The 25,916-nt window shown below is 50.2% G+C and overlaps 1 protein-coding gene across 1 annotated transcript in view; it reads left to right on the top strand.

The window, feature by feature from the left end:
- Positions 1 to 2,464: 2,464 nt before the first annotated feature.
- Positions 2,465 to 25,916, top strand: part of iqgap2 (IQ motif containing GTPase activating protein 2) — a 28,981-nt gene continuing 5,529 nt past the window's right edge. Inside the window, 30 exon segments of the mRNA XM_062454091.1 lie at positions 2,465 to 2,798; positions 5,600 to 5,699; positions 10,985 to 11,141; positions 11,802 to 11,879; positions 13,103 to 13,179; positions 15,881 to 15,948; positions 16,069 to 16,182; positions 16,566 to 16,744; positions 17,370 to 17,457; positions 17,661 to 17,824; positions 18,072 to 18,159; positions 18,280 to 18,443; positions 18,538 to 18,701; positions 18,883 to 19,007; positions 19,244 to 19,407; positions 20,204 to 20,294; positions 20,458 to 20,625; positions 20,802 to 20,950; positions 21,133 to 21,303; positions 21,466 to 21,549; positions 21,716 to 21,787; positions 21,911 to 21,980; positions 22,176 to 22,384; positions 22,567 to 22,710; positions 22,916 to 23,079; positions 23,337 to 23,561; positions 23,781 to 23,921; positions 24,470 to 24,554; positions 25,074 to 25,242; positions 25,245 to 25,305. Of these exon segments, the coding sequence (XP_062310075.1) occupies positions 2,753 to 2,798; positions 5,600 to 5,699; positions 10,985 to 11,141; positions 11,802 to 11,879; positions 13,103 to 13,179; positions 15,881 to 15,948; positions 16,069 to 16,182; positions 16,566 to 16,744; positions 17,370 to 17,457; positions 17,661 to 17,824; positions 18,072 to 18,159; positions 18,280 to 18,443; positions 18,538 to 18,701; positions 18,883 to 19,007; positions 19,244 to 19,407; positions 20,204 to 20,294; positions 20,458 to 20,625; positions 20,802 to 20,950; positions 21,133 to 21,303; positions 21,466 to 21,549; positions 21,716 to 21,787; positions 21,911 to 21,980; positions 22,176 to 22,384; positions 22,567 to 22,710; positions 22,916 to 23,079; positions 23,337 to 23,561; positions 23,781 to 23,921; positions 24,470 to 24,554; positions 25,074 to 25,242; positions 25,245 to 25,305 (3,779 nt within the window). The 5' untranslated portion in view covers positions 2,465 to 2,752.

Below are 25,916 nucleotides of genomic sequence, written 5' to 3'. Positions count from 1 at the left end.
ATTTGTTTTTGTATTGGGTAAAATTGGGTAAACACAACAATGGTTCGTTATGAACCTTTGGGTCATGTGACCCGAAGGCAGCACGAGGGTTAAAGCTTCAGCTTATAACTTTCTACTAAATTTTCACTTTTCAGCTTTTTTAGCATGGTCAGCTATCCCCATTCAGGTTTTCAGCATTCTCACTGCTGTTTCGCAGGAACAGCCGTTTCTAGTTATTATTTATTTTTGCCCCCCTAAATCTTTGTCAATATTTGGCCTACATAGACAACCTAGGTGTCAAAAGTTTCGTCTTGGTAGCGATTGAGTTGCTTGTATTTTTATTTACGTTCCGTTGCATGGTTTAAGTGGAAATTAAGTTTTTGTGGCGAAAAGTGAAGCTAACGGTGGCTAATTTGCTAGCCACAGTCACTGACGTTACTAACGTCACTACGTCACTAACGTCACGAAAACACGCGTGACTACCTGTAGCAGAACATTCGTTTCGCATCTGTTAACTTGGGGGATAGCTAGGCTAACTATAGCTTTACTGCAAGGCAGCTGCAGAAACGCCACAAGCAAAGAGGCCAGGGTGATAACTATTTACTTATTTTACTTTGTGATGTGAAACACAATTGTAAAATGTAATGTACAATATTAGCTGATATTATTAAGGAAGTAGGCCCACATCTACTTTCGGAAACGGTACAGTAGTCTACTATTTCACTGAGGCATTAGCATGACATTAGCCTCTGTTACCCGGGCAACACATACTACAGTGGTCTATGATGCATCTGTTTTCAATCATTAAAATAAACATTCCTCACAAATACATTTTCGTTGTAGGATTTATTATGACATTACATTACAAGTAAATGATTTGTGGGTGAAATTATCATTACCTGTGGTTTCAAACCAGTGTTGCTCACTGCAACGCTGTAGCCTACGCGAGACACTACAAAAACATCGACACAGCTGTAGGAAGTCAAACGGCGACAGAACATGTTCGGCACTCCCCTTACTTAAACCAAAAGTCTTTCAATAGGTGAAACTATCTGACTACTAACCTGAACTTCATTGCCACAGCCTAAACTTTGTCAATCTGTTCATGAAAATAATTCATTTCAGCCTAAACCGTACAACGGAACGTTAAATCGAATTCAACCAACGCAATCGCTACCAAGACGAACACAGCAGTAGTCTAGTACTGTAGTAGAATTTACAGGGGCAGCTTCTCCACACAGGGCTATATCGCATTTTGCGTTGTTACTGACAATGATCGCTACCAGTGAGCTTTTTATGAAGGAGCGATTTTCCACTAAATAAACGTCAAGCTTATTTACGTTTTTGGGGGCATATTTTCAGTTAGCAGATGGTACTGTTTGAATCGCGAGTCTATCTTCTGCGGGTAACGTCGTAGAATAATCTTCAAAGGGGGTTCTTTATTAATGAATGAATGCAATATGAGTAGGCTAAATGCCTGAAAATATCACGAGAAGGGAAAACTTAACCCTCGTGCTGCCTTCGGGTCACATGACCCAAAGGTTCATAACGAACCATCGTTGTGTTTACCCAATTTTACCCAATACAAAAACAAATACAAATAATTTTCTTTTAACCATTCCAATGTGGGGGGTCTGACACAGCCCGACAGTTAAAAGAAAATGCTTCACTTTGTTTTTGTATGAGGTAAATTTGTCGCAATACGACGGTGGGTCACAATGACTGATGGGTCAGAATGACCCGAAGATAACACAAGGGTTAAAAGGACGTTTAAGTCATAGAGATTAGGTCAATTTTTACACCGGTCTGCCAAATGTATTCGTTTTGATTCAGCTATGAGGCTGCCTCTTGCAGGGGAAATGAGAAGACATCATATTTCATTCTACACTTCACTCGTATTTTGAGTTGTAAATAAGCAGCAAAAAAAAGATGCTTTTAAATCTATGTAATCTTTATAAATAATAAGTAGGCCCTATGCATTTTTATATAAAATATACAGACCCCTGTGCAACCGACGCAAGCAAGCACACCCTACAATTTCCCCAGAAATTGTACCCTCTCTAGTTTCAATAGTGATGCCGCGGCAGAACTGTAGCCTTAACCAAACCATCAATGACATAATGCCCTGTAAATATCGCACTTCTAGCTAATAGGCCTACTTACATTTAGGGACCATATGAGGCTTTCCAAAGGCTCCAACAAAAAATATGAATCAGTACCAGTATCAAGACACTGCATTGTGGGGCAGCAGATTTGTCTTATCTAGTCCAGGCGAACTTGTTAGTCGGCCTATCTGTTCCTATAAACGTATACTACACGTACTAGCAGGCCCAAAATGTACTATTACAACCTCTTGCATAGAGCCTATCGCATGTGAAGATAGGCTACTCCTCTCCCTCTTCAGATGCCCATTGATTTGGTTCACTGTACCAGGTGAAGTGACCACCAGGTGGTGTAAGGGTTGATAATGGTTCTGCTGTTCCTGATCAGAGCGCAGCGCACAGTGACAGATCCAGTACATAGACTGGAGCAAGTTGACAAGAGGACGTTTTCCGTCATGAGTCGAGATAAGGTGGCATATGCTTTGGCATTGACATGAGACATATGGTGCTTTTGGTCGAACATTAACTTTAAAAAGTTCTTTTCTAACCTCGTTCCGGAAACTTTCTTTAAATTCAGCTAAACATATTATACTAAACGCGCACGCATATGGTTTGCTGCTAAGTTAGTTGCGATTCTCATTAGGACATAGCTTTAGTTGAACCAAGCCAGGATGTACTATGAAGACAACGCAAATTCTCTCAAGCCACATTATGGATGTAAGTATCACACATGGTAGGCTAGCCTGTATGTTTCATATATTGTATGGAAAATAGACGTGGTCTGTTAGGAAGCGCAGGTAACAAGCAGGCGCACAGTGTGTAGCGTAATGTCAAACCAGCCACAGGTGTTCGAGCATCTTCCATATAACTAGAAGGCCAACATAATTATCAATGTTACGGCTTCTAAAAATTCTTAAACTGACATTGCATCTCAGGATGATTTCATTGTGTGTTGAGTTATCCGTGGATTGTGCTAGAATGCCATAACACTAACACGGATGTTAAAATATATGATTAGTCCCATAGCCGAATTAATTAGGCCACATAATATTTGCTTTCAAGAAATACATATTTAATACCTTTCTGCCCGTCGAGTGCCGTGTGACAGTCTCTGTTTCACATAGTTGACAGATCAACGAACCTTTCTGTGATGTTAACCATTAACTTTGTCTGTAACCTTCGTTAAGAACTGCACACCTGACTTCAGCGTGAGGCTATCCCAGGAATTCGAGTCAATATATCGTTAAAGTGTCTCGAATTGCAATGGTGTGCTTTCAAAGTGCAGTCTATAATCAATCGATTGCCTTTAGCTTCTTCAGCAGTATGGTATTGTTTGACAAAGAGATGCATTTGGATCCAAAGTGTAAATCTCTGCCAAATCTCCACATTTCTCAACCTTGTCAGAGTGAGAGACAATGTTTACTGGTTGAACATGAAGCCTGCCTTTCTCCATGGGACCTAGGTATTGGTGTGTGTCTGTTTAGTACATTGGAAATGGATTGTTTGTTATTGGCAGGATTGTCTTATGGTGCTGATAAGTGCTTTTAAAACTCCAATGAGAGGCAATGCTGGCCTTATCCACCCTAAACCTCCTTACCAGGGAGTAGAGCAACTCTGAGGTTTATCCCTTCCCTAAAACATTTCAACTGCTAACCTAATTATGCTAGCGCAACCTCAGGTTATGGAGTCCTTCATTAGACATTTGCATAGTCTAACTTGATTTGTTGCTCCCTGTAGCCTGGGGTTCACTCAAATGCATCCCCTAAACAAAGGACCACGTCAACATGGAGCTCACAAATCACATCCAGCCATGCTCTGACAGCTAGTCCACCAGATTAAATATAGACCTCGTCCATAGCTCTGGCTGTGCGGGCCTTTCAGGAAGTATGTGTCTGTGAGTCAGTGTGGAGTGTGTCCAATGGCTGTGCTGGGGATCCCACGCCTCTGGGCTGAGTGTTTACACACTCACGTCCTCTTCGGTCGCACAGCTGGGCCAGCGGCCTTCAGGCTGACGGACACACCAGCCTGGGGACGGAGAGCCCTGAGTTGGACAGTCTGTGTGTGTCTGGAACTGTGAGTGTGTGTTTGTCACGGATTATGCCTGTGTGTGTGAGGGGAATGTGTGTTTGTGTGTATCGTGGACTGTCTCTGCCTGTCACAGAACGTGTGTGTCGTGCGGTGTGTGTGTGGCAGTGACTCTTTCAGCCCTTCAGGCCTAGCCTACATCATGTCCAGCCATAGTACCTGGTGAGAAGTAGAGTTGTGGTGGCGTCTGTGGTATTGCAGCTGTCAGAGCTTCTCGCGTGTCACCCTGGTTGTACCCTTCCAGTGAGAGCGGGTCACTGGAGTTGGCCACAGAGTCCCTGACTCGCATATGACAGAACTGATGTGCCTTAATTAAGTCTGCAGGGATTTGTTAGGCCGGCATGGCTGACCAGAGTGTAAACAGGTGACTCGGCACACCAGGGAAGTGGATTAAGGTTCCGCCCATTGAACAGTGAGGCACCGTGTCAGCAAGAATCTTGTCTTATCACGTATTGAAGTGGACCTTCACAGAAAGAGCTGTGTCTAAGAGCCTGGCTGTCCTAAGAGCTCATCTTGAAGTCAATATAGTCTAGACTAGTGAGGGAATAACGGTAGCCTGACCCACGCTCCAGTCACCGAGGATTGTGTTGATCAATCAGTCTATAGTTTAGCTCTTCATTGCTGCTAATGATCTGTAAGCTCACTAGGAAGCCTCTAAAAATGTTGGTGTTTGTGTGTGTGTTCATTAACTCACATAGACCCGGACCCCAACATACCATACACACTGCCACTTGGCCTCAAGGTATGCTGGATTCGACTCCTGGGGCTGTACCAAAACCAGGACTAGGGCTCCACTCAGCCAGAAGTAAAGGGATCTAATTGGATTAAGGGGGTGGTGGAGAGCCAGGGGGAATGAACCTCATTAGTCATCTCGTAAAAGGTCAACTCTGCAGAAGTCACTTGTCAGACAGGGAACCAGATTTCTTTCCCATGCAGCATCGACAGATACGGGTCTACCCTTAGCGCTGATATGTCGACGTACTCTGCACCTTCACCCAGGGCTAGGGGAGTCAAATGCAGAAGGATAGACCCCCAGAGTTTGAGACTGGTTTGTTTGGGAGGAAGCTAGAAAGTGGTTTTGCGTGGTTCCATATCACAGTGACACTTTCTAATACGTCCATAATGTTCAAAAGTGCTGGTGAACCCCACAGACGCAGAACTGAGCATGTGCTCAGCTTGAACCTTTTGAGATAGTTCAGCCGCAACCAACATGACCCCCTATGAAGACATCCCTCACTTCTGTTATGTCTGCAACGCGTTGTGCCACAGTCGGCGCCACAGTAGTCCGATTGCCCGACGGTCCCCGCATCCGCCCAATCAGACCACAGCATTGTTGACACCAACCAGTGAAAACCCCAATCTCCTGCGATCCATCCAAACCCGTTGACAGTCATTCGCCTGGTTCCCATGCTTGCTTTCTTTCTCCCCGCCAGCCATCCAGGATGACGAGAGGCTCTCGGCCGAGGAGATGGACGAGAGGCGCCGGCAGAACATCGCCTACGAGTACCTGTGTCACCTGGAGGAGGCCAAGCGGTAAGGCCGGGCTCCACCACACAGGGCTGGGAGGCAGGGGAGGTCGGGGGAAGGTCTGGGGGTGTGTGTGTGTGTGTGTGTGTGTGTGGAGGAGGATGAGAGGGTGCAGAGAGGGAGAGACAGGAGGGAGGGGAGGAGAAGCTGGAAGAGCATGATGGATAGGTCTGCGAGTGGGGGGGAAACTTGCAGTGAACCTGTTTTTCAAACGGATTCGCGGTTTCGTTTCAGGCCGTGAGCCTGAAACCTCTCTGCTTTCACTTTGAGTCCTTAAGCTCACCCGTCGCCACGTCCTGTTGTCCCCGCGAATGCGCCGCGTCACCTGACAGGAAGTGCGTTTTGGCGTGCCGTGCCTGGGACCGCCCCACCCCTTTCTGCAGCTTCGTGCATCAAAGAGTAATCGCAAACCTCATCTAGCAAGCGTGCTCTATCTGTACCATGGTTAACTCCCTGGGGATGTAGGGGAGCGGTGGGTCTTGAGGTCAAAGTTCACCGAGATCTTGTATGCCTCCACATCTCTGATCCCTCCGCAGCTAAAAGCCATTAAGTTAGCCTTTCTCCACTGACCAGTTTGGACTTTACTATGTTAAAAGACTATGACTGTAGTTTTATCACCCGGAGACTGTATAACCATCAAGGCTATGCTTCACAGAACAGTGTCACACCATGCGTTATTTGTGAGGCAGTTCTAGTGGATTCACTCTCCATGACGCCTTGTTACGATCATCGCTAAGATCCTCTTTTTTGCAATTCACAGCGGTCTGCGTGATACTTGCATCTTTCTGACGATACTGCGAGTGCTATAGGAGGCTGTCACAGAAAGTAATATGTGTCAAGTCAATGTGGTGAACCCCCTTTAGTTTCTGGTTAACCTCATACCGACCATCTTTTCAACCCCTTACCAGTACACACACTGGCCACCGACCCTCCCCCACACACCAGTCTTGCCAAACACACACACACACACACCTCACTTCCTGTGTTGTTTCCTCCCAGTACAACCCAACTTCCCGTTTCTCCTCAGCCTGTTGCCGAGCGCCTCTATTCTGGGAAGCCTGTCATCTGGGATTAAGATTACAGCTCTAGATTACAGCGCTAGCTTCTAATTTCGAGAGAGGGCATAGGATTAGGGCCCGCACAGCCTAACCCCGCTCTGCTCTCAGAGTCAGGAGTCAGGAAGTGTCACCGGTAAACGGCAGGTTGGAGTACACCTCGAGAGAAACCGCTTAAGTGTTTTTTAGGAACGCAAGTGTCTTTTTGTCTTTGTACATGGGATGTTCTCCATGATTGTACATGGTGGTAATCTGCTCCTCGCACAACCCTGGTTCACTGCCCTGACTGCAGAGGCTGACTGAAAGCCGTATGCTGGCTGGAGCGACCGTAGGGGTTGTGTGTCTCAGGGCAGCGACGGGGGATGCTGGTGGCCGCATGGCGTGTGCCATGATGCAGACTTTTTACCCGTCATCTGGACGACACACACACCCGTCAATTACTCTCTCTCTCTCTCTCTCTCTCTCTCTCTCTCACTCACTCACTCACTCACTCACTCACTCACTCACTCACTCACTCACTCACACACACACACACACACACACACACACACACACACGGTCTGTGGTCTTAACTTTGGAGACTTTGTACCTGCAGCGTTGAGTAAACAGTCCGTTTTTTTTTTTTCTTTTCAGATAGGGAATCATTTCCTTCTTTTTTTTCCCACTGATTTTTTTTTCACCGGTTTCTTTTGACACAGCTCTGTATCACGCAACAGTTTCCTGCTTTAGGTAGTTGAATCAGATTTCCGTCATAAAAACTGTAATTGCCACGAAGCAGTTTTGCTAATCGTTCAAAATCTCACAATCCAAATCTAACAGCCTGCAGTGGCACTTTGCTAAACGGTGTAACATGTTTCCTAATATACTGCTGGTGTGGGCCAGAGATTTCCAGGCTCCCTGTGGCCCACATAATGGTTTGGCCTGGCTCAAGGTTTGACAATGACAGGAAGGCCTGGTGGGGGGGCTGTAAACAGGGCTGCGGTGGTTGTGGACCATCAGACTGTTGCAACCCTGCCACATTGTTCAACTGCAGGAAGTGGACCTTCAGAGGGAGACCCACTTGGAGCTCTCTCTCTCTCTCTCTCTCTCTCTCTCTCTCTCTCTCTCTCTCTCTCTCTCTCTCTCTCTCTCTCTCTCTCTCTCTCTCTCTCTCTCTCTCTCTCTCTCTCTCTCTCTCTCTCTCTCTCACCGCCCCTCTAAGGGTCTTTCTCTCCTTTTTGTTTCGACATCAGCCGTTTCCAAAAGCAGACATGTGGGTGCTCTCCCTTGTGTCCGACCGGCCAGTCTGCAACGCCAAAGTGTTCAGGGTCATCAGGCAGGCACTGTGACGACATTCCGCTTACCTCACCTTCAAACTCCTACACAGACTCCCCACTCACAACCTCCCTATTCAGAGTCCTGGTTTAGTCAGCCTTTGGCGAGCTCCATGCTGGTTGGGGCTCTCCTCCTCCCGGTCGGTGTACGGGCAGGCGGCGTGGCCGCGACCCGCTCCCAGGGCCTCCGGTTAATGTCGCGTCGGCGCTCGAGTGCGTCCGCCCGACACACCCGAGGGACTCGGGACACAAGCGCTCTACTCTCCCGAAAGAACCGTTGTCCTTCGCTAACGTCACCGACGCCGTTTACTTTAAGACGTTCATTTGAGATTTGTGAAGGCTTGACAACTCTGTGTAATGGTAGCTGGACACATAAACATGGAAAAAGACCCAAAGCCAGGGCTTTTTTCACTTAGTTCCTGAACCACAAGGTAACTTGATTTCCTTGGGGACTCGTGACTGGCCATGCATATCATGAAGGCCGTTTGGGATCAGATTTCACTGTGTCTAGCTGATCCCGGTGGCTGTCCCCCTATAAAGTCTTGATTCAGCCAAAATAGACCTGCATGTGTTTGGTTCTAAACTTCATTTTCCAGTTTCTCTTTTGTTTTCTTTCATTTTTAGCCCGGGTAAGAGGCACGGTTATTCTTGTCCCTTCTACCATGAATATTGTTTCCCTCCCTCCCTCTCATTCTTTCTGTGTTGTTCATCCTGCTTGCGTGTTCCCCTTCAATATCACAAGCCCCCTAAATGCCTGCAGCAACACAGTCGGCTGCTATACCCAGCCTTTTGTCCACTAGGCTGAATCCCACCATGATGTCAGAGTGAAGTCAAGAAATCCCATTGATCCCCTCTGTGCTAGCAGTTCTTCGTTAGGCCGTGTGGAGGACCAGGGCCGAAAGCAGGAGGGCGCTTCCTATCCATCCACGTTTCAAGTCGTTCCCCGGGCCTTTGATAGTAGAGTAGAAGCCAATATCTCGGGCCACAGCAGCAAGGTAAGAATCATTGTGACAATGCAAAAAGAAAAGAGAATGACATCAACCACAACAAAACCGTGGCGGCGAAGTGGAGCAGAGACTGGTGTGAAGACCTGACCTGACTTTACCGGCTCTCCTTGCCGTTTGTTGTGGTTAGCCTACCAAATGGGTTTGTGTTGATGGAGGGGGACGGTGTGTGTTGTGCGGGTGTGTTGGTTGATAGTTGGAGCATGCTGATGCCTGTTTAGACAGTGTCACGTCTGCTGTGCCCCCCCCCCCCCCCATCCTCCACACATCTCTTATTAGCACAAACAAGGGTGTGTGTGTGGGGGGTGTTTAGACAGGAGTATGACACACTCACAGGAGGGAAGGTCACTCCCCCCCCCCCCTTCCATGAAAGAGATGAAGAACAAGTGGAATGCAAGTCACATGGTAAGGAAACGTGAGGCCTACTTCCCCGTCCTACTGCTCAGAGAGTGAATCTCCATAAAGCAGTGGAAAAATGGCGTACATATCTTGTTTACCAGGCTACTGAACTAGGCTAGTAGTCAATAGACCTGCTTTTGACCACCAGGCCGAATGAATGTCCAGACATGTACAAGGACATTCCCTACCCTGATCCTGTGTCTGCTGATGGTCGTGTAGTTGGGTTGTCCTTGCGTTGCATCATTAGTCCCGTGTTAATCGAGTCACTGTTTGACTTGATGAAAAGCAGTGAGACATTACACCAGGAACCGGGTGCTAGCTCGCGCCATACGGTGTGAAACTGGTGCTAAATTTGAGGTTTTCGCTCCAGTCGTCATAGCGCTCGTGTGAATTTCTAGGCCTGGAAACAAACACAGCCACTTAGTCCTCCAGATATGAACCCCCCTGTGTCTTATTAACTGCTCGAACACTTCTCTCTGTGTCGGTCTTTCTTTACTCAGAAGCTAGTTAGCTAGTCCCTGTCCTCTGCAGGTCTTGTGTGAATGTGAAATGTTCCCTGTGTACCAGGTGTGTAAGTTGGCCTTGTACTGTAGTCCCAGAGGACAAACTCAGCCACTTGCCCCCCCCCCCCCCCCCCTCTACACACACACACACTCTCACTCACTCACTCACTCACTCGTGTACGCTGGCCTAATCCTTCAGCACTGCAAGGCAACAGGAAGGATGATGCGTACAGTCATGGACACGGTCGGCAATAATTCATGGCTTTTGTTCACATGCAACATGCACCCCAGTCCGATTTAACCATTGAACGTGCTTTGCTCACAATCTCTTCAGTAGCCAGCCCAGTGGCCCACTGGGCAGCTACATGATGCCTAGGCCCTGCCCTTACCCCTGACAGTCAAGCAGGCATTCTGGAGGGTTAGGCGCTAGGCGAATTGTTAGGTGTTGGGTCTTCTTCATTCAGCTGCTTACGGTTGTTGAATTAGATATGAACGCATAAACAATATAAAAACCGAAAAATGCATTCATAGATAATGGAACTGCCATAAAGCAGGCTATCCAGTCGACCACAACCTCATAACACGAGATCTAGATGTCATGCTGTTTTGTACAGGGACAGTGAAGCCAATATTGACCAGCCAAGGACCCAACGTGGGCGTCCGATAAGACTTGCATGCCGCCGCTCTCTCGTCTCAGGCCTTGCGAGGTGATCAACAGACCAAGGTTCTGTTTGTTTATAACCCACCGTATCCACGGCAACCGCCTTGCTATTGAGTGGAAAGTTAGCTCGGAGACTAAAAAGGAGCCGGTCCAAAGTTTGGGGTGTAGTTTGGGAGCGTGACCTTTTAGTTTTAACTGATGTAACTGATTGGTCAGCCGTCTCCCCCCCCCCCCAACGAGAAGGTCACGCTAGATGTTGAGAGATCCCTAACCCAGGTACTGTAACCCTACAAGAACGCCTCCCGTCCTAGACCTGCCCTGAGGTCTGTGCTGTCGCCCCCCCCCCCCCCCCCCAGGTGGATGGAGGCGTGTCTGGAGGAGGACCTGCCCCCCACCACAGAGCTGGAGGAGGGGCTGAGGAACGGGGTCTACCTGGGCAAACTGGCCAAGTTCTTCGCCCCCAAGACGGTCTCCGAGAAGAGGATCTACGACCGAGACCAGGCCCGCTACAAGGTGCGTCTCTAAAACTCATTTTTCACGGCTGGGAGCTTCCGATCGCCATGCACTCCAAGTGCTCACTGGAGCTTCACAGTTGAAGCCGAGGGGTATGGAATCTGAGATGACTTTTTTCTATTTGGTTTGTTTTTGGTTTAACTTGCGTCTCGTCAAGGCTTCGATTAGGAACGCTGTGTCACTTCACTGAAGCATGTTTTCCCTCAGACTCGGCCCTTTCCCCTCCCCCTGCTCTCCCCCTCGTCTCCTCCACACCTCCATGGTGTCAGACAGGAAGCCAGTAATCCCCGATTCATCGCAGACATCCCTGCATCCTGTCGACTTCTCCCCCTGAGAGAGAGAGATAGAGTCGGGGGTGGGGGGAGTGGGGTGTTGGACCCATGAAGTTACAACCAGCAGCTGTTAAAATACACTTGCACACGCGCGCGCGTGTGTGTGTGTGCGCGCTTTGTCGCCCCGTTAGACTTTTTTCTTCTCCTTTCTAAAAGAAAAGGCAGTAGGTACTGTAATGACATTTTCATCGAATGTTTTCTCCACCACATCTGTTGCTGCCACACAATGCACTGTAACGAGCTTGACGCTTGCCATCGTGATCTGTGAGTGCCTTTACTGATTGTGTGTGTGTGAGTGCCAGGATCTAATACGTCTGTTTGCCTCCAGCGCACAGGCCTCCACTTCAGACACACCGACAACACAGTGCAGTGGCTCAGAGCTATGGAGTCAGTAGGCCTGCCCAAGGTAAGGCTAACGGATACATGCGGTAGACACACACACGCGCAAACACACATACATACTGTTCCCCAACACACCATTAACCTTATGGATTACAACCCATAAATATGCATTGTTGCGTTGTTTTTACAACTGTATTCAAGTCAAATGAGGGCCCTTGTCCTTTCCTGGTATAATCTTATCAGTAGTGTGTGTAATAAAGGTGCCACACCTGTCTTCCAAACGTAAAACACACACTCTTTTTGATTACTTTCACCAAGCCAGTTAAGTTAAGCACTTACAAAGGATGTTCCCTCGGGAGTTTAACATGGATGGGGAAACGCTAGCGTACAATCATCATCAACACCCAATTGTTACTGCGATGCAATGGGACCTGTCTTTACCTTGTCAACTCAATTTGGGATTTTGTTCACGTTCACATGGGGACTATGTTATTGCTGTCAACGTTTTCACACAAACCAAAACTCCCAAAAATGTGTTGACTGCATTCAGGTGTATAAAAAAAGAAGAATCAGGAATAGCAAAGACCCGAGGGCAACAAGGGAGTCAGGTGGCTGAGCGGTTAAGGAATCGGGCTAGTAATCTGAAGGTTGCCAGTTCGATTCCCGGCCGTGCAAAATGACGTTGTGTCCTTGGGCAAGGCACTTCACCCTACTTGCCTCGGGGGAAATGTCCCTGTACTTACTGTAAGTCGCTCTGGATAAGAGCGTCTGCTAAATGACTAAATGTAAATGTAACAATGTCACATCATGCGTGCCCAAATTCGACCCCAAGTTTTCTCTCACAACTTAAGCTCTCAGCACCTTAGTGACCCGAGGTTCTGTCATTGCTTGTAAGTGTGTGTGTGTGTGTGTGTGCGCGTGCACATAGGGGCGCATGAACTTTCACAGGAGTTACTTTACCACAAAAGCAACAACATTTTTAAAGACAACTCTTAATAGAACATACAAGTGACATAAACGCTTGCAGGGGTGGGGGATTGTGGTGTCAAGATTTCAACCGCTGACCTCAGTGTCTGATTTTTGGGCTGGAGAAGAAGAAGAAAGAAGAATCATAGTTCTTACATTGCTGCTGTCTAGTTAGCTAGGCCTAAGTAAATCATTTAGATGTACTTCCAGTCAGGATGAGAGAGACGACTCTTTTTCACGTTTGTTCCAGCACATTAAAGACCCTCGGCGGGCTCTGAGAAAAGAAGGATGACTAATGCCCGCTCTGGTTTCTACTTTCAGATATTTTATCCCGAAACGACTGACGTGTATGATCGCAAAAACATGCCCAAGGTGGTATACTGCATACACGCGCTCAGGTAAGAGAGCCAGAGAGAGAGAGAGAACTGAAAAGATTTATCGACTCGATCCGCAGCCAGAACGCTCCTCACAGTCGGGCAAACCTGCTGTATTTCCATCCCTCGTTCCCCCAGTGCTTTGGCAGAGAATCACTTCTGGCTGGTAATTATAGGAGTCCTTGATGTATCAACATTAAGCCTTGGATTACCTGCCCCATTGGCCTCAAAACTACACGGGACTCAAAAAATAGAGTCTTTACAGTCCTTTTCCAAGGAGACGTGTTGCCACAGTCTGTTCAGAGCCTCTCAAACACAAACAGTACATAGATACAATAAACACATAACACAACACAACAGTAATATTGGAAAGATTGCCAAGGAAGTCGTATTTAGAAAGACAATCTGAAGCGAAATCGGCATGTGATGCTTTTAAAGGACCGTTTGCGCCTTAAGAAATAATTTGGGATGCTTCAGTCACTTTGCTGTTACAAAACACGGTCATGCTTTCGCGATTGTACGTTATCTACACTCTTGTATCGTCCCAGACAAACCCCGCCCCTCTTGGACAGATGGGTAACTTCCTGCCTGCTGATGGGTAACTTCCTGCCTGCTCTGAGTCATTTCCTGTCAACAGGCAGCTGCTATCTATACTGCCGGAGCGGGTGATACAGAGCTGTCTGTGCTCCGCCGGAGGGTTCCGGCATGATGTCACACTCACAACATAGTCCCTCCACAGCATCAGTCCCCCAGAAGGAAGCCAGATGGCCCTTATAGTCTGAGTTTACCCTTCTCTCTGTCTCGCTCGCTTTTTTTCCATCTCACTGTGCAGCATTCGGTTCATGGCTTTCAAATGTCCACTGTCCCGGTTTCGAGCCGGGAAGCAAAACACCTTTAATAGCCATGTGGGCTCAGTGGTCTGAAAGGGGAACTGAAACACGTTCAGCTGAACTCGAGCGCGGAGTGCGTTTGCTTCAAATCAAAATCAAATCAAATTTATTTGTATAGCCCTTTTTACACGCAAGCATGTCACAGAGGGCTTCACATATGCCCATAGAACTGCCCCTCAACCAACCGAAACCCTCAAGGAAGACAAGGAAAAACTCCCAAAAAACTCTCAACAGGAGAAAAAAAAAATGGAAGAAACCTTGGGAGGAGCAATAACGTACAATCGTTTGCTTCTTAAGTCGAGGCTGACGTGTCCCAGAGCAGAGCCCCTGTGGGGGACACTCCCTGTCGGCCTGGTCACACCTGTAGCAGAATCCAGGCGCTCTCTTTCCTATGCTAACACAAGCAACGCAGAGTTCAAAGTTGGCCCTCAGCTACAACAGTTGACAGATGGAAGTGATAGATGAAAGTGATAGACGGATGATAAATAGATGGATAGATAAGCCACTGAGTTATGGCACTGAGAAGCCCTGTGTTGTTCCCTATATAGTTTTGCAAGGTTCAGTCACAGGTTTAGCAACTTCTGATTGGACCGTTATCTCTGTGCCTCTTAAGCACTGATTTACTCATCCTCAGAGCACCAGCCAATCAGTATGTCCTCACGTCCTCGGCTCTGTAGCGGACAAAGCGCAGAACCAGTATCCACCCCAAGGATGCCAGCCCCGCAATGACGCCTTCCTGTTTATTTAAAAACGAGCGGCGCAAACGAATCGGCCCCGTTTCCAGCGTCCGGGGCCAGGCCGCCTTTGTAGCGACAGAGCGAAACAGTTGAGGCCCTCCTATAGTCTTGTTTCCACGGCGCTCCGTAGTGTTTGGTCAGGCCCGCGAGTGGCGGCTTCCTTCCCTGGCCGGGCGCGCACACACACACGTGCTCTTCCTTCCTGGCGGGCGGGCGGGCGGGGGATAGAGGGTAGCTCTGAGGAGCGTCAACACAAAGAGAGCCAGCAAGGACCAACGCTGCTCTTTTGTGTTCGACCCGACGGACGTCCGAAAAGAGGCACACTGCAAAATCCCAGTCGTTCCACTTTCCATTTTGTGATATCGGCTGGTGCTTCTGATACGCGTGTGTGTGTGTGCGTGTGTGGAGTGTGAGAGGAGGAGAGAGCAGTTTTTTTTTTGTCCTTTGCTCCAGTTCACAGTGGAAGTGAAATGAAGCCTTCCTGGGCTCCATGGCTGAGTAACAGGGGTCAAATGTCTTCAGCCTTTTTAACTTCGCTCTGTCAGCACAGCTAGCACCACCCAGAGGAGTCACTGATCAGAGAGAGACACAGGTGTCCTTGTTTATGCACACACACATACAAACAAACACACGCACACACCTAAACACACCTACACGCACACCTAAACACGCACCGACGGGTCAAATGGGTCTCCCCTCATTCAGAATGGCTGATGGAACGCAGCTAGCGCTATCTATAATTTACAGCCACTCTATCAGGGAGATGGCGGGAAGATGAAAGTTTAATGCCGTTTCCAACCGCCTGCGTGCGTGTCAGGGTGGACTTGAAACAGGTCTCCGTTTTTAAGAGTCGTATCCGAGCACGGGGCTGCCCTCTTGTGGCGATGTCGGGGCAGTTGATGGGCTTCTTCACCACGAGCGTGCGGACGAAGCCTAGCATATTGAACCGCAGCCTCGGCGTGGTGAGATACTGTCAAGGAGGGCGGGAGACGGGGTCCTTTCACTCCTGTAGTTTGCCCTCTGTTGTAGGACGACACAACTCTGTGCTAACGTCCACCGTGACCTCTGACCACAAACTCCTGTCCCGCTCCATTTCAGCTTATATCTGTACAAGCTGGGCATCGCGCCACAGATCCAGGATCTGCTGGGTAAAGTGGCCTTCACAGGTAAGAACCAAGCCCTCTGACGAACTCTTGTCACCAGACTCATCCACATGCGGTCCCCCTCATCCATCCCCCCCCCCCCCCCTCCCACTGACATGTTCTCTCGCCTCGCCCCCTCCCCAGAGGAGGAGATCAACAACATGAGGAAGGAGCTGGAGAAGTACGGCATCCAGATGCCCACCTTCAGTAAGATCGGGGGCATCCTGGCCAACGAGCTCTCTGTGGACGAGGCTGCCCGTGAGTACGAGCCTATCCGGCGCTGTGGTCAGTTTGCCAACGGTGATACTGGAGCTGGGCAGAGGGGGCACAACTGCCAAGCAAAGTAGTAGTAGTGGACTGATACCAATTTGTAACGACACATACATGCTGACCCCATGAAGCAGGGCTGCTATGACTTTTAATCAAATCAAAATGTGTATTTGTACAGCCATTTTTTACAAGCAGTGTCACCGAGGGCTTCACACATGCCTCATAGAACTGCACCTAAACCAACCTGTTGACTTCAGCTGAGTTTGTATTACAATCGACCTTAAAACCGATGCTAGCGCTAACCTCTCACGAACCCTGCCCTGCCCCTCTCCCGCCCCGCCCCTCTTCTCTCCTGCCCCGCCCTCCTCCAGTGCACGCCGCCGTGTTTGCCATCAACGAGGCGGTGGAGCGCGGCGAGGCCGAGGGGACCATGGGGGCCCTGAGGAACCCCAACGCCCTGCTGAGGAACACCATGGACAGCCTGGCCCAGGACTACCAGGACACCCTCAGCCAGGCCAAGGCCAGAAAGGAGGACCAGGCCTCGGGCAGGGTGAGGGAGCTAACACCTCCTGGGGGGAGGGAGGGCGGGGCTTGAATAGGAAGGCTGGATAGCAAGGCTGGATGTCTGTAGGCACAGGGTCAAGAGTTACCTCACACAGCCTTTAGTACAACTGACTTGGGATCAGTATGTCTTGGCAAGTCATTGCTTCACTGGTCAGAATTCAGTGTGAAGAATACTGAGATCTGGTTGTTGGCACTTTAGCGTTTAGCTCAGAGAGTCCCCATAACATTCCTGTAGCTGCTGCATTAGCTTAACTCCTTCTGCACCTCTGGTACCCCCCTTCCCTGTCTCTCTCGCTCTCACACACACACACTCACTCACACACACACACACACACACACACACACACACACACACACACACACCCCTACTGGCATCCCTCCTCCTAACCTCCCATACTCCGGCTGGCTTTAGGAAAACATGACTGGCGCGATGCCTCTGCACCAGTCAGCACATTGTCCATTAATGTAGCTAGCGAGGTGCAATGCAGACATCCGACAGCAAGCTAGAAAAAAGCCTGCTGGACAAACGGGCGCACCAAAGCCGTCCGCCTAATTGCATGCGTGTCCCTCCCTCCTGTCATCCCGCCCGTCATCCGTCCTGCCTCCCCCAGCGCTCGTCCGTGGCGTCGGAGGAGAGGGATGTGTACGAGGAGCTGCTGACCCAGCAGGAGATCCAGGCCAGCGTGGACTTCGTCAACAGTGAGAAACCACAGACGCACACCGTCACTACTGTCCCTCCTTAAAGAGAAAGTAACCGTTGATGTTCCATCGAACTCGGATGGATCCAATGAACTAGGATGTATGGAATGAATTGGGTAGGAAAATGACAAATAAAACTGCTCTTAAAACGGGTCTCCTTTAACCCTCTGATCTCCCCCCTCCCTCCCTCCCCCGGCCTCCAGGCCAGGCAGCGGTGAGGCAGGTGAACGAGGCGGTCTCTGCCGGGGACGAGGCGTCGCTCCTGGCCGCTCTCCGTCTGCCGGCCCTGGCGCTGCTGGGGGTGCAGGAGGCCCATGCCCGCTGGTACCTGGAGCACCTCTCCTCCCACCGCCAGCACAAGACCCAGGTGACCCACCGTAGAAGGGCGGGGAGGGTACAGCTCGGCGGTTAGAGCTGTTTGACAGCAGATCGCGGGTTCAAATCTCTCCCCACGTCGCATCGGATGATGGTCTCTGCTAAATGAATACATCCAAAGACCCCGACTGCGCAGTCTTCAGACGGACGCACCATGTTGGTTGTGTGCGGCACATATAGTGTGGATCTCCATAGGCTGGGCCAGGAAACTAAGGGAGATGTTTCACCCCGGTGTGTAGGACTCTGGAGGAGCCGCGACGATGGACAGGGAGGAGATCCAGAGGCTGGTCAGCTCCTGTAACGACTACGCCGAGGCAGAGAGAAGAAGTGAGCCCCGCCATTTTGTCCCGGGAATTCCCGTCGTCGTCGTTGTCGTCGTTGTTGTTGTTGTTGTTGTTGTTGTGGATGACTCTCCTGACCCGCCGCGTGATGCCGTCCCCGCTCCAGAGCTGGCGGCCGTGGACGCCATCAACGCGGCCATTCGCCGCGGCAACGCGGAGGAGACGGCCGAGGAGCTGCTGAACCCCGAGGCGCGGCTGCCCGTCGTGTACCAGAGCGCTGCCAACCTGTACCAGGGCGAGCTCTTCAGCCTGCAGATCCAGGGCACCAGGGTACTGACACACACACACGCATGTATGTGCCATGTGCCATATCTGATCCCGGCACGTACAGGTCGGTGACCCCCCCCTTCCCTCGGGTTTTCAGCAGGCGGGGCTGAGCCACGCGGAGCTGTGCGTCGCCGTGGAGATGCTGTCGGCGGTGGCGGTGCTGAACGAGGTGTTGGACACCAAGGACCCCCAGGCTGTCACCGAGCAGCTGTGTGACTCCCCCTTGGGCTTCAGCAACATGGACCAGGACAACCTGCACAGGCAAGACCCCACACACACACACACACACACACACACACACAACCACCCCCGCTTCCTTACAGGAGCACCCATCAACAGCCCCCCACAGGGGTTGTCACGAACAGCGTTAGGGTTTTTGCCCGGTGTGTGTGTGTGTGGTCCTCTCCCTCAACTTCCTCCTCCCCTCCCTCCCCTCCCCCAGGTACGCTGACACCCTCATCAGGCTCCGAGCCGAGGGGCTGGCCCAGGGACAGGAGTTCCTCACCTGGAACGACGTCCAGAAGAGCATCGACAAGGTCAACCTCCAGGTGCACGAGGAGCACGAACGTGAGTACCGCCGGCAGACTGTAGAGGGCGCCTGCATGGAGACTGGGCTGAACTTTGACCTCATGTGCAAACTCCAATGAGACCACAATTCTAGTTGGAAATCGATTCCGTATTTCTTTAATATCCCCTCAGATATTGTTACGACATGAAAACATTTGCTAAATATATATAAACACCAAAGTAAAATAGATATAGTCCGTTCTAACGACACCACTTTCTCCCTTTTGTTTCTCCAGGCATCATAGCCATCGCGGAGATCAACGAGGCGCTGAACTCGGGCGACCCTCTCCAGACCCTGGCCGCCCTGCTCCTCCCTACAGCCCAGCTGCAGGCCGTCAACCCCCCCACGGCCAGACACTACCACGACCTGCTGCTGAGCACCAAGCTGCAGCTCTGCAAGGTAACCCCCCACCCTCCTCCTCCACCATCACACCTGCCCCTTCAACCATCACGCCTGCCCTGAACCAGATCAGGGCTGCGTTTCCCGATAACGATGGATCGTAGCAACGATCGAGCGAAAAAACGAAACCATCGATATTTCTTACTTGCGTTTCCCAAACATGCTCGTAAGGCGTAGGCTAATCTATGCGCTTTCAATAGCTACGAATTTTCAAGAGACACTTTAGCTACGATGTCTTTGGGAACGGCCCGTAAAACTAAGATTCGTCGTACGATGGATTCTACGCTCAACTTAGGCTTAGGACACTTTCGGGAAACGCAGCCCAGACCGGTTCCTGAACAAGTCTGACGTGAGCCGTTTTAACATGGACTCTTTTTTTGGGGGGGTTGGGAGGGAATGGAATCTCTTTGGGTCTTGGTCTTCCTTTCTGGTTGTTCTGGAACAAGTTCAGTCAGCAACATGCGTGTGAGGATGTTTTGGTGAAACACTAACAATAGTGTTTGAACCCCCACACTCCTACAGGTCTTACACCTGGACAGAGAGGAAATGGTACTGCTTTGTGTGTGTGCAAGCATATATGTACGTTTTATATTTTCGCTAGTAGCCTCTGCCGATTGCTTTTCTGTGGAATGTAGACTAGAATAGACTGACTGTGAACTGTGTGTGACTCTATTCTGTTTGACTGTAGTCTAGACTGACTGTGTACTGTGTGTGACTGTAGTCTGTGTGACTGTAGTCTAGACTGTGAACTGTGTGTGACTGTAGTCTAGACTGACTGTGTACTGTGTGGTTCTAGAGCTCTGGGGATGAGTCTTCAGTCCTGTGGTTGGACCAGATCCAAGAGGCCATACACACAGCCAATCAAAATGAAGTGGACGCTCTCACCTGTACGCCAAACCAAACTGCTTGTTTGCGAACACAACCTTTCACCTTAACACACACAAAACTCCCACAATAAGACTACTATTGTATTCTATGATATTAACATAATCAAACCGATTACTTTTCTGTCTGGTTGAGAGCGTTGCTTGTTTGTCTCCTTGGCGACAGTGGCCGGGGCGGTGGCGGACATCAACAGAGAGGTGGCGCGGGGGGACTCCCAGAATACCCTGCAGGCTCTGCAGGCGCCGGGCGCGGGTCTCCGAGGGGTGCTGTCAGAATGTGCCGACGCCTACCAGGGCCAACTGGCCCAGAAACAAAACTTCAATACTACCTCAGGTAATTCACAGTCCAGCATGTCTAATAATAATACAAACAATACTACTAGCAATACTTCTCCTCATTCTCCTTCTCCTCGTCCTCATAATAATACTAATATGCTGTATAACAAAATTCTAGAGAGTGAAAGTACTTCCTGCTGTGTGGCGTCTCTCATGCGCGTGTCTTGGCCGCAGCTCCAGGAGGCATTGAGAGCGCGTGGGTGAGACACGTGCTCAAGGACGGCCACGGCTACTTCTACAACCCGGAGAGCGGGCAGGGGACGTGGGACCAGCCGGAGGCCTTCCAGCTCAACAGCAGCCGGCTCAGCAGAGAGGACATCCAGGTACGGGCAGAACTTCCACACCAACACGCACACTTACAAGACCGGGCACAAGTCTTAGGCACCTGAGGTTCTTCACGCGAATATTGTCTTAAACAAGTATTTTGTATTGTATATTAGTCTTTTCCTTTCATAATTTCGTAAAGCATTTTTTGCTCATTGGTTGGATTATGGATCTTCCCTAGAGCGTGATTGGCCGCGTGACAGCGGAGTACAACAGGGAACAGTTATGGTTGGCCAACGAGGCCCTGGTGACCCAGCTACAGGCCCGGGTTAGAGGTTACCTGGCGAGGAGAGCCCACACACAGAGACTGGAGTATCTACGAGAACAGGAACCCCAGGTGGTCAGGCTACAGGTACTGTACAGCGACAGCAGGATACATCAGATCTAGTGCTACTGTAAATCCAGCTTTTCACTGAACTTGGTGTCTTGGTTAGGCTCCGACAGTCCCCACCAGACTGAGGATGCTGTCGTATCCTAGATTGAGTGAGTGAGCAAATTATTTTCTGTTCCGCAGGCTTCCTGGAAGGGCTATAAACAGAGAAAGGTGTACCAAGACAGAAAACAAGTTCTGCAGGGCAACGTCATGTCAGTGGTGAAGGTAATGAACACGACCGTGGACTATAAGACATTTTGGAGAGTAAATATTTCACTGTCATTTTAATAGTTGCGTTTAGATATATTGTTTGTTTAGAGTCATCTTTCTACATGACAGGAATGTTCCTTTTGTGAGAAAAGGACATGACCCTGTACACTCACGGTTTCAGATCCAGTCCCTGTTGAAGATGTGGAGAGCCAAAAGGAAATATTCCCAGAGACTGCGGTACTTCAGAGAACACGTGAGTACCACAGACCACAGCCCGAGCACAGCGGGGTTTCCAGAGGACTCTTATTGTGAAGGCCATAACCGGGGCTCCTCTGTGTTGATGTGCTGATGCTGTGTGCGGTGGTTGTGTGTTCAGGAGAAGGACGTGGTGAAGATCCAGGCCTTCCTCAAGGCTAACCAAGCCAGGCACGACTACAGGACGCTCAGTGAGTCATCACCTCATAGAGACCCCCGGTAGAGAGTGTACCATGTAGGCTTAAGACCTTATCGCAGGGGCCTGGGTTCGAATACGGCCATGCACCAACATTTCCTGTTTCTCTTTAGAGACCATGAAAGCCAAAATGCCTCAAAAAGTGAACTGTCATTATCCCTGATGTGTGTGTGTGTGTGTGAATCCCTAGCTGGCGCCCAGGACCCCCCACTCTCCGTGGTGCGCAAGTTCGTCCACCTGCTGGAGCAGAGCAATCTGGACCTGCTGGAGGAGCAGGAAGTGATCCGTCTGCGGGAGGAAGTGGTCACCAAGATCCGCTCCAACCTGCAGATGGAGAAAGACCTGAACATGATGGACATCAAGATCGGTCTGCTGGTGAAGAACAGAATCACTCTGCAGGTAACATCCAAACAAACTAGAGACTGCATCATAATCAAAAGCACTCAATAATGTCAGCATTTTGACAGGGGCAAAAGGGATATATTTTTAGGCAAATAAACGTATGATAAATCATTCAGTTTAACTTGTCTGATAGAAGTACTAACTTGTGCTCCACCATTCTTCTCTTTGTGTGTGCGCAGGATGTGGTGTCCCACAGTAAGAAAATGAACTCTAAGAAGAATAAGGAGGAGCTGGTTACAGGAGACAGGCAGGGCATCAAGGGTTTGAGCAAGGGCAAGCGGAGGAAACTAGAGGCCTACCAGCACCTCTTCTACCTGCTGCAGGTGAGTCTGACGACACACACACACACACACACACACACACACACACACACACATGCACGCTTACCCAGACATACCTCAGCACATCATGAATAGTCCAACTCAAACACACACAAAATGTTGTCTCCCCCCTCAAACATCCACACGCACTCACATTGCAACTACAGACACACACCCACACTAAGATACGCGCTCTCTCCCCCATCAGACCCACCCCTTGTACCTGGCAAAGCTCATCTTCCAGATGCCCCAGAACAAGTCCACCAAGTTCATGGACACGGTGATCTTCACCCTGTACAACTACGCGTCCAACCAGAGGGAGGAGTACCTGCTGCTGAAGCTCTTCAAGACCGCCCTGGAGGAAGAGATCAAGTGAGGAACGCCCCCACGACCCCAAAACATTTTCCCTTCTTTCATAAACGAACGTCGATATGCTAATCTAACGCGTGGGGTTCAGCTTGGATTAGGTACAGTGCTATTGGCCTGATGTGAAACCCCCTGAGGCGAGCTAAATGAAAAATCAAGTGAAAAACCAAGTTTGATTCGATCATCTAGCTCGTGTGTGACGTCTGCTCCTGTCCAGAAGAAGGCAGGCTTGTATCTGATCTCCTGTTCTCGTCTTCCCCCAGGTCCAAGGTGGACCAGATCCAGGACATCGTGACGGGGAACCCCACGGTCATCAAGATGGTGGTGAGCTTCAACCGGGGCGCGCGGGGCCAGAACTCCCTCCGGCAGCTCCTGGCTCCCACGGTGAAGGAGATCATCGAGGACAAGGCCCTGGGCATCAACACCAACCCTGTGGACGTGTACAAGACCTGGGTCAACCAGCTGGAGACGGCTACCGGGGAGGCCAGGTAACTACCCACACACACACACACACACACACACACAAATACTCATTTTGACTGTGTATATGTATGTATATATGCCCAGGGCCTTGTCCTAGACACACACATACATTTAGACGCACTCACTTGCCCACGTGTTTAGATCCAGTAACATCCACCCACGCACACGCACACACACACACACCAGTGACCGTGCTCTTGCCCCCTCGCCGCTCCCCCCTCCAGTAAGCTGCCCTACGAGGTGGCCCCCGATCAGGCCATGGCTCACCCGGAAGTACGCGCCAAGCTGGAGGCCTCCCACCAGACGCTGCGCTCGGCCACGGACAAAGTCCTCAACTCCATCGTGTCGTCCCTGGACAACATCCCGTGAGTTCCAAGGGGCCTTTCGCATCCTCCGTTCCCTTTCCTCCCTGCCATCCATCCCGGTCGCCATCGCGTATCAGACTCGACAGGAGTGGGGTGGGCCGCAGCGGTTTTCACCCGAGCCCGAGTGAGGTCTCCCAGCCAGTGTTGGGAGATCAGCGAGGCTGTGAAGCCAGGAGGAAGGAAGGTTGTTGTTGTTTGATGTTTCACGTGAGTCAGGCCCTGAGGACTGGGCATGTCAGGGACCCTGCTGGCTGTTATTGAGCTCCAGGTTTCTGAAACCATGCAGTTACACCATCGCCACAAGTTAAACCCGATGCTGCAGTACTCCATCTTCTACACTAGAGGGCAGTATCGTTTTACTGGATACAGATGGATATGAACTTCATCCTATTACAAGGAGCCTCACAGCTTGAGGTCAGGGGTCAACTTGACTCCCCCCCCCCCATCCCCCCCCTGTCATGTGCGTTCATAACCTGTGTTTGTGTTCCTGTGTCTTTTAAGCATGTCCGTTTCACGTTGCTGTCGCCGTGTTTGTTTTTGGCATGCAGTTATGGCATGAGATACATAGCTAAGGTCCTGAAGAACTGCCTCCACGAAAAGTTCCCAGACGCCTCGGAGGACGAGCTGCTGAAGGTACGAGGCCCCAGGTCACGTCTCTCCCCCCCCCCGCTCTCTCTCTCATCCCTCCTCCCGCTCTCTCTCCTGTCGCACTGGAGAGATCCCTTTTCCTCTTGAAGTAGGGATGGTCAAAGTAGTCGTTTCGAATGTTGGGGAAACTTCTGGGGCGCCCTTAGTGGCTCGCCAGGGAGACTGCAGGGGCCTGGGTTCGATTCCAGCCCGGGCCATTTCCTGTGTGTCTTCCACTCTCTCTCTCTGTGCTCCCGTCTCTCTCCGACTTGTCTCTTTCAATAAAGCTTGAAAAAGTTACAAACATTCAATTCTCTTTCAAACTTCCATAGGCGCTTCTTATTAACAGTGTGCTGTAGAGTTGATGGTCACTTTGATAGCATCATTATTGCATTATTGTGTCTTGTGTCCCCCGCGTACGTTGCCTCAGATGGAAGGGTCTGCTACAAGAATACATGCATTAGGGTTAACTCTAGCACTGGTGCTATCTCTTTCAATGAAAGGTTAACTGTGTGTGTGTGTCAGATCGTAGGGAACCTGCTGTACTACCGCTTCATGAACCCGGCCATCGTGGCGCCGGACGGCTTCGACATCATCGACCTGTCGGCGGGAGGCCAGCTCCACTCGGACCAGCGCAGGAACCTGGGCTCCGTGGCCAAGACGCTGCAGCACGCCGCCGCAAACAAGCTCTTCGAGGGGAGAACTCCCACATGACCCCCATGAACAACTACATCTCCCAGACCTACGAGAAATTCAGGTGGGGGGGACGGGGGGACGGGGGTGGTGGGGTGGTGACGGGACGGGGGGACGGGGGGGGTTTGACATTGTAGTTCGCGCTGTTATACGGACATCTGACTTCTCTCAGAATGCCACACTTGCTTTAATCTCCATACAGCCCTCCCTCCTGGCTTGAACTCTATTGTCACGGTATGTCATGTCACCTTTACTCCCGATACGACTGCGCTTGCACTTTAATAGGTCGCCATTTTCCGTCGGGCCCGCCAACAGGGGGTGAGGAGGTCAGGACAGGGGCGCGGAGGTGGCCTGGGGGGGGAGGAAGTGTCTTTGTATGAGAGTGCACCGTCAGCAGTAACCCCTCCTGCTTTCCTCGTAAAATAAGAAAAGAGAGGAGGGGGGAGGGGGGTTAGTTTCCCAGAAGCTTCTGCTGTTCCTACCATCCCTTCAGTTGACAGATCATTCTTGGTCATTAGTAGCAGGTGCCAAACGGGAAACCTCAACAAAACGATGTTTTGGCATTGACTTTTTGGGTCACCTTGGAGTTGCTATCTAATTCCAGCACACCAGTTCAGGTTTTTTAGCCTGTGAATGTCTAAATACACGTCTTCTCTCTCTCTCTCTCTCTCTCTC

Source organism: Osmerus eperlanus, chromosome 28 (assembly GCF_963692335.1).
Source record: "Osmerus eperlanus chromosome 28, fOsmEpe2.1, whole genome shotgun sequence".
NCBI classification, from domain to species: Eukaryota; Metazoa; Chordata; class Actinopteri; order Osmeriformes; family Osmeridae; genus Osmerus; species Osmerus eperlanus.
Note: the sequence above shows the minus strand (reverse complement) of the source record. Positions and strands in the feature narration are given on the sequence as shown.